Source organism: Wyeomyia smithii, chromosome 3 (assembly GCF_029784165.1).
Source record: "Wyeomyia smithii strain HCP4-BCI-WySm-NY-G18 chromosome 3, ASM2978416v1, whole genome shotgun sequence".
Classification (NCBI taxonomy): domain Eukaryota; kingdom Metazoa; phylum Arthropoda; class Insecta; order Diptera; family Culicidae; genus Wyeomyia; species Wyeomyia smithii.
Genome location: NC_073696.1, coordinates 205,778,808 through 205,788,564, shown reverse-complemented (window position 1 = coordinate 205,788,564; position 9,757 = coordinate 205,778,808). Strand labels below are relative to the sequence as shown.

At 41.1% G+C, this 9,757-nt stretch overlaps 2 protein-coding genes across 2 annotated transcripts; one reads left to right on the top strand and one right to left on the bottom strand.

The window, feature by feature from the left end:
• Positions 1–4,770: 4,770 nt before the first annotated feature.
• Positions 4,771–7,598, top strand: LOC129731660 (cell division cycle 7-related protein kinase). The gene is made up of 2 exons (XM_055691824.1): positions 4,771–5,176; positions 5,439–7,598. Exons 1-2 carry the CDS (start codon positions 5,053–5,055, stop codon positions 7,067–7,069), a joined length of 1,755 nt encoding a protein of 584 aa, XP_055547799.1. The 5' UTR covers positions 4,771–5,052; the 3' UTR covers positions 7,070–7,598.
• A 616-nt stretch (positions 7,599–8,214) lies between these two features.
• LOC129729714 (actin-related protein 2/3 complex subunit 3) lies at positions 8,215–9,094 on the bottom strand. The gene is made up of 2 exons (XM_055688476.1): positions 8,894–9,094; positions 8,215–8,811 (listed from the first exon to the last, which is right to left on the bottom strand). The coding sequence occupies exons 1-2, from the start codon at positions 8,897–8,899 to the stop codon at positions 8,281–8,283; spliced, it is 537 nt and encodes a 178-aa protein (XP_055544451.1). The 5' UTR covers positions 8,900–9,094; the 3' UTR covers positions 8,215–8,280.
• Positions 9,095–9,757: the final 663 nt, after the last annotated feature.

Here is a 9,757-nt window from a genome sequence, read left to right as displayed (position 1 = left end):
CGACTATGCGTCGATATGCGAAGGGCAAACTTAGCGATCAAACGAGAAGGGCATCTTATGCCAACGTTCGATGACTTCCTGCCACGGTTAAAGAAGGCCAGATTATTCTCGCGTTTAGACATTAAGGAAGCGTTTCATCAAGTGGAACTTCACGAATCGTGTCGACATATCACTACATTTATCAGTCACGTAGGAGTTTTCAGGTACAAGCGTCTCATGTTTGGGGTGTCGTGTGCACCTGAAATGTTTCAGGAAATACTGGAACAAATATTGTCGAAATGCGAAAATGTTGTTGTTTACATCGACGATATTCTGGTGTTCGGCGAAGATGAAAAACAACATGATCGAGCACTCGAGCAAGTAATGACGGCCCTAAACTTAAGAGGAGTTCTTTTGAATCATCAAAAATGTGTATTTAAAGTGGAGGAACTCACTTTTCTCGGACACAATATATCAGGAAACGGAATTCGACCAGCGGAAGAAAAGACATCAGCAATCAGTTCGTTCCGATCACCGAAAACGGCTGAAGAGTTGAGGAGCTTCTTAGGTTTAGTGACGTACGTCGGAAAATTCCTACCCGACTTGGCAACCGTTTGTGCACCCCTTTGGGAACTCACGCATAAGGGAACAGTTTTTCAATGGGCACCTGAGCACGATATTGCATTTCAAAAACTCAAGAGCATGGTTTCGCAGGCCACAACACTCCAATACTTTGACAACACTTTACGAACACGTGTTGTAGCAGACGCATCTCCTGTAGGTCTTGGTGCAGTTTTAATCCAATTTGGAAACATGCATCATGATAGTGATAGGCGTATCATCTGCTATGCGAGCAAAAGTCTGAGTGCGACAGAGCGCAGATATTGTCAGACAGAGAAGGAAGCATTGGCCCTTGTCTGGGCAGTCGAACGATTTTCGACATATTTACTTGGTAGGAAATTCGAGTTGGAGACAGACCATAAACCGCTTGAAACCATTTTTGCACCCACGTCACGACCCTGTGCAAGAATTGAAAGGTGGGTTTTACGGTTGCAAGGTTTCACATTCGAAGTCAAATATAGGAAAGGTTGCAAGAACATAGCAGATCCATTTTCACGGCTTTCCAAAACTCGAGAAGGTGAAGACTTTGACGACGACAGTCAGTTTCTCGTGTTAGCTATAATGGAGTCAGCAGCAATTGACACTTGCGAATTGGAAAAGGCATCAAAAGAAGATGCTGAACTTGCCATAGTACATGAATGTGCACGTACCGGACAATAGAGAAAACCAGATGTTGTACCGGGGTATTGAGACCATCGTACATAAAGATACTACTGTACTCAGCACTGAGAGATAAGCCACGCGTTAGGGCGTAACTGGCAGGCTGACCTTATGGATTACATGATGATACATCACCTCATTCTGTAACCGGAAAGACTCCAACGGAACTGTGTTATGGTAGAACAATTCGTTCAAAGATACCATCACTACACGATATCGAAACAGCTGTAGCGACCAATGAGGTAACAGATAGAGTTTCTGTTGCAAAACAAAAAGGGAAAGAGAAAGAGGACCAAAGACGTCATGCCAAATATTCAGAAATACAAACAGGAGACACAGTATTAATGAAGAATTTATTACCGGGAAATAAACTGACTACAACGTTTGGGACTAATGAGTATAAGGTTATAAACAAAGAAGGATCTAGAGCAAAAATCAGAGATAAGAAAACGGACAAGATATACCAACGGAACGTCGCTCATCTCAAGCGTGTAATGGACAAAAACAGGTTGTCAAACGAAGAAACACCGAATAACGGATCTGGCCGTCAAGAACTTGAGGATACAGGGTCTTCTCCGATCGTCGCTGAACCCTCCACAAAATCACTAATGGCTTCTGAAAATTCTAGAACGCGCCGAGAAGTAAAACTCCCTTCAAAGTTCAAGGACTACATCATCGCAGACTAAAGTTTCCATTTCCTAGAGAAAACCAGATGTGGTACCGGGGTATTGAGACCATCGTACATAAAGATACTACTGTACTCAGCACTGAGAGATAAGCCAAGAGTTGGATAAATAAAGTTAGATGTGTATAAGAGTAAGTGTGTAGCGTTTGGTTTTGCGGAGCAGAATATTTCCTAAATCAATTCCGGCAAGGGTTCCACAGACCGCATTCACAAAGACAGTTCGACTATGCAGAGCTAATATGAAGTCGATCCAATCAATCAGCATGAACACAATTTCGTCGTCTCCCAGCTGCCAAGTTGCAACATGATGCTGCACGCAACAGCGAGCAAACGTAATCGCTTGATGTTACAAATCGCAATAAGATACGGGTTAAAACTGTTGCGTGTGTGTGAGAGCATCATCGGTGTTTATTCGATGGATACAAAAATCATATGCGAATTGTGGAATAATTCGTCTGAAGTACATTAGAGAATGGAAAAACTGAACTGAAAGGCGTGGCCTATTTCGTAGCACCCTACGGCTATAAAAGAGTGTTTCTGCGAAAATTAGCTACATTCATTAGTCGGAAGGTGAGCTGGATGGACTATCCACTACGTAGACAGCAGTAGCAGCAGCAGCAGTAACAGACAATAGCAGCGGGTTGCGCCTGTGGCTGCATTCAAATTAAACAAACTACTTGCCCTGTGGTTGGTCACCACTTCTCGGGAGCAGCGCGGTTCTTCTCAACGTGTGTCGCCAGACTGCCATTATTCCCCCCGTGTTGGGGCAGCATGAAGATTGCCATCAGAAAATCCAATTTTGAACATCAAAATGCCTTTTTCAAGGCAAATAAACAAGTCATTGAAAGTTAATGATTTTTGACAACGCAAGCAAGTATTCTGTGTTGGATCCTAGCAATTTAAATCTGTCGCACCCGTCTAATTTACTGAATGTGAAATAGCTTCCACAGTGCATGTTGTCCGTGTATCTTAATTCCCGCACTGTTAGGGCAGCCTGAAGGTTGCGATCAGCAACCGATTTTGAACCACAAAATACCTTTTTCAAGGCAAATAAACAAGTAATTGAAGGTTAATAATTTTCTGGCATTAACACAAGCAGGCATTCTGTGCGGGATGCAATCAAATTCTGTTGTAGTTGTCTAATTTTTACTTTATTGAGTTAACCCCCCACTGTAGGGGCAGCGCAAAGGCTGCGATCAGCATAACCGACTTTAAATAACAAACTGCTCTGTTAGAACGCGTTCACAAAGACAGTTAGGCCTCTGCCATGGTGAACGCGAACGCGAGCGATGGGCGGGAAGCTTGCCGTAGGTAAATAAACAACTCTCTTTACGGCTGTTCAGCATTCTGGATTTTGGCAATCAAAACTTCTGCTGGCTGTCTGATTTTCAGTATGAAAACAGCCTTCAACTTTGTTATCAAAATGCCTGACTACGATTTGGTAATATTGTTTGAGTTAAATGTTTACAAAATTTTACAATTTTCCTCTTGCTCCCATTCAATAAAACAGGTAATACGATGCCTACGTCATACGCAAGTTCACCATAACTCCTGCTATCGGCGTAACATAGAGATGCAATCAGCGTCATATCCATTTTAAATTCAACAACACACTGTCATTTTCAGGACAACCAAACAAATGAATTGAAGATTTAATATTTTCTCGTTCTGAGCTTTAACCAAAAGTTAATTAGCTTAATTTGAATTCACATGTACATATACTCTGACTGTTGAAACTTGTTTGCGCCGCAAAGAGTTTGTTCTTTTCCTGTTCAGTGAGGTCGTATTATATGTGCAAACTGAAATTGAGTAGTACTTCAACTTCATTTGCACAGAATTTTCAATACTGCCAATGAGCGGTCAACATTTATTTGCTAGGAAAAATGACTGACACGCAAGCAGCCGGGTTATCTTTCTTGTAAAAGTATTCTACTTCAACCTTGCGGTCGTGGCTTTGCACACAACCCTCCTGTGATTTTTTTTTTCTATGAAAGCAATCGAATCGGGTATATTTGTTCCAAAGCTTACCCGCTTAGCCAAATGTCGAATGTCCAGAAGAAATCAAACAAAAGGAATTTCCTGCTTAGTAAATGCCAGACGCCCAGCAGAACTTGAACAACCACGCTCGACGCCTAGGTTCGAATCCCAACGCCGACATAGGTGTCGATGGTTGTGAGGTGGCGTGATCTACTCACAACCAACCCAAATGGTCTAGGTTTAGTCCTAGTCGACACCGGGAGATTTTCTGAGGCGAAAAATCTCTGGGATCATGCCTTCCATCGCATGTGGAAGTAAAGCCGTTGACGCTAGGGAACCTATACATTAGATAAATGACAAGACACTCACCGTTAAGGCAACTGTCAACATCAAAACGGATAACGGCAATGCAAAATTATACAGCTCGCCCGTTTTGATGTTAAACAACGGGTCGTAAGTTAGGGTCCTGGCTGGAGTCGCCCCCTTGGGCGTCAGTGATTGGCACAACAACAGTGGCGGAACCAGACCGACGGAAAATAGGCACGAATTGAAAATAAATCGCTTGCTAAAATTCTGTACAAATCTGTATTAAAAATCAAAATTCTGTATGAATTCTGTATTCTGTATCATTTCTGTGTCGTGGTCAAAAAATCTGTATAATACAGAAAAATCTGTATACATGGCAGCCCTGGTCATCGTTTGACGAACGCACATGAAACGGCCTTAGCAGGGAATTTAGGAACCTGCTTACACTCACAAGAAATTCAGTTCGCAGTTGTCAAAATATATATAGTTACAGCAGTGAAAATCTTTCTCTTTCTTCTTTACACAGGAAGGCTATCGAAAAAAACATCAGTAACGAGCACAAAGTGAAGAACGTGCAGTTTTCGGTGGCCTCCATATCATCGCGTCAAGCAACAAAGAACGCAATTTTCTCTGTTTTCCAGTACCTACACCAGCTGCAGTCGTGAACCAAAATCGTCCGAAATTGTTTCTTTGCATTATCACAAATTAATTACATTTAACCTTCAAGTACAAAATTATAGCAAATTATTCCATGATTTAAGAAATTTTTCCGAAATTGTGTTTAGTAGCAAACGAAGTAAACAGCACGTTACGAAGCAAAAAACATGGAGGTTATCAACGAGGTTCAGAATGGTGGAGAAAATACGTCGTCCAAGCCAGCTGAAGAGCGCAAAGTAGCAGCGGAACTAGCTGAGTTGTTGACCAACCAAGTTCCGAAAAAGGATGAAAGTAAGTAATGCAATTCCTCCGAACCGTAATGAGCAGATTAGAAAGTTCTTTAGCAAGGTTAAAAATGTGACCTGAGCCTGTCGTAGTAATACTACAAGTGGGAAATTTTTTTATTATGGTTATTATGGCCACGACGAAAAGTTGAATTATTGGAACTGGTTTACAATCACATGATAGATATTTGAGAATATACAGTTTCATAGAATTGATCATACATAAGTTATTTTAATGCTGGTAGCTTAACACATTTTTATTTTTACAGAACTGGTGGCTAATCTTCGGCAGCAAATTCCGGACATCGATAACATCTTTAATATCCACCGTAAGATTGGTCACGGTACCTTTAGTTCCGTGTTCCTTGGTTCGCTAAAGTGTCATGAGCGACTGTCGGCAGAACGTAAAAAATTGTTCGCCATTAAACATGTGGTTCCTACTAGTCATCCGAGTCGCATTGAACGGGAACTGCGTTGCATGATACAAATTGGCGGGGCATGCAATGTTGTCGGCGTCGATTTGTGTCTACGTCGCCAAGAATCGGTCGCCTTTGTAATGCCGTACATTCCGCACGATCAGTTTCATCAGTACTACGACAAGATGAGCCCAGCTGAGACGCAACTTTATTTGCGAAACTTACTAATCGCTTTAAAACGTGTACATGAATTTCATGTTATCCACCGAGACGTAAAACCAAGTAACTTCTTGTACAATCGGAAGCAACAAAAATTCTTGTTAGTCGATTTCGGTTTGGCGCAAGATATAAGTAACCGTCGAGTGGTAAAAGAAGCGACTGGACAAACGTCTCAGTTGTTGGTAGAGGCTAAGACTGGCAAAAGGCGACTCTCAAATGCTGTTGGTGATGACCCAAGTCAGCAGGGAAACGAACCAATAGTGCAGCAGCAGCAGAAAAAGCCAAAATTGGTTGACGATAACCTAGAGAACAGTACCTTAGCGGGTGATGGTGAGGCGCGCGGACAGCAGCAACTTCATCCGCCGCCGGTTTTCAAAACACCTTTGAAGCAGTCTAATCAAATAATTTCACCGATCAAGCTCTCGAATATAACCAAGGATCTCTACAGTTCTCCGCTAGTTCGGCAAGTCAAGTCTACGGTTTTGGGCATTAGTACTAATATAAAGGTTGCTCAGCGCCATCAACAATTGGGACCAATTGCAAATAATTCGTCCACCGGTGTGCCATTGGTCCCAAAAGTGACAACGGGGGGAACGAGAACTCAACTGTATAACAATGCTTCTACAGCCGGAGGAGGCAACAAATCGGACGCCATTTGCGAATGTTTTGGGAAAGGCCAAGTCTGTAACATTTGTCTAGTTAAAAAAGAAATGCAAGCATCACGCGCTGGAACTCCAGGTTACCGACCACCGGAGGTGCTGTTGAAATATCCGGATCAAACAACCGTAGTTGATATATGGGCTTCGGGAGTAATGTTTATGAGCATTCTTTCGCGATGCTACCCATTTTTCAAGAACTCGGATGACTTTCACTCGCTAGCCGAAATAATTACCGTTTTCGGTGATCAGCGCATCAAGAAGACTGCTATTCAATTGGGCCGACATGTCAAAACAGCTCAGCGAAAGCAACCGCTGGATTTGAGAAAACTTTGTATGCGTTTGCGTTTCCGCTTCCGTCGTCTTCGAGACCGACAGCAAGAGGCGGGGCCAGAGATAATCACAACGTTTGCCAACAGCTGCGATAACTGCCAACAGCGCCTAGAAGAGTGTCTATGCGAACATTCCGAGGCCAATCGAGATTTCTCCGAGGATGAATACCCGGACAGTGCTTACGATTTGCTACAAAAGCTACTGGAAATCAACCCTCACAATCGCATTTCCGCAGAGGAAGCTCTTAAGCATCCGTACTTTCAGGAATCATACTAAGAAGTATTCGATCTGATCCCCAAAAGTATTATATCTGATACTATCTAACAGAACTGCTAAAGCGATCTCTTGAGCAAACGCAATGCTGGTTGGTTAGTACCAGGCAATTGAAGGGTACGTATTAAATTTCATGGTAGTGAAAATTGCGTGTTTAGGTTTAATTAGTGCAAACTAATCGAGTTTCTCGAAGAGAACTTCAAATCGGACTGGCAAGCTTTTGCAGAACAAATTTCTATTCTATGGTGTATGTGTCCAATTTTATTAATTTATTTAAATCGAATCGAAATTATTTATTTGAAACGAAAGAAAAACAATGTTTTTAACTGTAGTCTAAATATGTACTCTATAAGGACTGATTACGTCGATTGTTTAACGTAAAGAAGCCATTGAAACAACAGTAAGCACAAGCTATAACACATGTCCAATAGTTCTGTTCGCCAACAACACAGGACAATGGCTGCTGAGAGATCTAGACTTTAGAACATTAAAGAAAAACAACAGAAGCGGCAATAAACATATTGACTAAGAATGTGTCCAATTTTTCATTCGATTGAACAATACATGGTTAAGTGGAGAAAGCTATTGGTTAACGGTAACCTGTGCGCCTATGCCGTTGCATTGGGTTTGCGCGTGATATATCATTTCAAACCCAGCGGGGACCCATAATGTCACATGTTATTTTAGGGTCATGAACACAGCGTCCTACAGGCCTACTCTAATCTCTAGAACTGCCATCTCATGGTTTTTGGTTCACTCTAATAAATAAGGTTTCTTAAAAGTATGACCATTTATTGCAGGTCGTATTTGAGCAATTTCGTGGAAATGGATTGATTTGGTAATAGATTGTTTTGTGTAGTTATTTGTACCCTGCTATACCTAAGTGTGATTGATAGTCGACGGAATGATCTTTCTGATAACTATCGACCAGCCGAGAAATAACAACGATAAGAACAATATCGTCCGGTATTTGTGGTTAGCTAACAGAACATACTTGTTAGTGAATCATAAAAAAAAAAAAAACATTAAAACAATGATAAACGATACTCAAGGCGATTTCAAAAATACTTCTAGGTATAACAAACGCATTTAGGCTGCCTACTTTCAACAAAACAGCAGTTTGATTTTCACAAAAGTAAATACTAACGTTTGACAGAATTTCAGATAATTCTATATTTCTTTTATATCCGCATCTAATGTCATAAAGTTACCCTCTACTGTCCCGGTCCCGATAGAGACTTGTCCATAAACTTCTTCTTCGCGAAGCAAAGCCACCACTTGCTGGGTTTCCCATCTTCACCTGAAAATACCTTTTCGCATACTCGAATGCCCACTTCTTGGCGAAGCTGCTGCAAATACTGTTTCATCAAATCCACTTCCACTGACGTGGACGGCTTGGCATACACTGCGTTCAGCGGAAAACCGGCCTCTCCGGGTATATCGAACTTGGAGATAGCCAATGTATACATTTCCTGTAATCCTTGATTTTTATTTGAGCAGCGTTGCAGACGTTTCAAGCACTCGGTAATGTATAGTGTTATGTAGATCAATACTCGATCGACTTCCGATTTGATTTCATACGTGCGGAAGAACACGTTTGCTTTGAAATAATACAGTGATTCGTCGATGATATCCTGTTCAATGTTAGCATTAGTAGGGGCAGGACCACGGGCTTGCGTCCGCAGCGGAAGGATTGCCATGTTTCCTACCGATTGCGAGTAATTCTTAATCTGGGAGTGATAAGCCTGGCGAAAACATAAAAATAAAGACACACCCCCTTGTGATGACTAATTTTTCTTTGCGGGCATAAAGTATTTTTTAACATACCGGCATTTTATGTGCAAAGCTAGAAACGATGTTTCGAAATGTTGTGGAATCACATAAACGTACTAGTGGTCGCACTGTTTAATATTAATAACAAATTGCACAGTGTTTAAAAACTTTAATGAAAATGTATGTCCAAGGTAAAAGATCGAGACCTATGACAAAGAAGCAGTTTTTGCAGCCTGTTCACTCTTGAGTGAAAACCCGTAAGGAAATGTCAAAGTAATGCTATTTCCTGTTTTGCATACACAAACCACACATACCCGCAGAAGATACGGAAAACATAGAAATACTTGTCACTACGGAAAACACATCGCAAGTTAGGTAGAATCATAACATAACATAACAATCATAACATCGCAAGTTAGTTAGAATCATAAAAAAAAAACATTAAAACAATGATAAACGATACTCAAGGCGATTTCAAAAATACTTCTAGGTATAACAAACGCATTTAGGCTGCCTACTTTCAACAAAACAGCAGTTTGATTTTCACAAAAGTAAATACTAACGTTTGACAGAATTTCAGATAATTCTATATTTCTTTTATATCCGCATCTAATGTCATAAAGTTACCCTCTACTGTCCCGGTCCCGATAGAGACTTGTCCATAAACATACACAAACCACACATACCCGCAGAAGATACGGAAAACATAGAAATACTTGTCACTACGGAAAACACATCGCAAGTTAGTTACACGGTCGTTGAAAGTTACACAAAGTTGGTAGATTTTTTTGTCGATTACACACGCCAACAGACTCATCCGGATGTAGAAAAAACAACTTTCATGTAAATTAAAAGCAGGGGCTGGTATAAAATAAATAATCGTCTTACCATAAAAGTACAGACGGTATTGGCCCTGAT

What these genes read in the sequence shown, in the direction of transcription:
- LOC129731660 (XM_055691824.1), top strand. Translation starts at nt 5,053, where the DNA reads ATGGAGGTTATCAACGAGGTTCAGAATGGTGGAGAAAATACGTCGTCC. An exon ending in AGTTCCGAAAAAGGATGAAA is followed by an intron (nt 5,177 to 5,438) that starts GTAAGTAATGCA and finishes TTATTTTTACAG; the next exon opens with AACTGGTGGCTAATCTTCGG.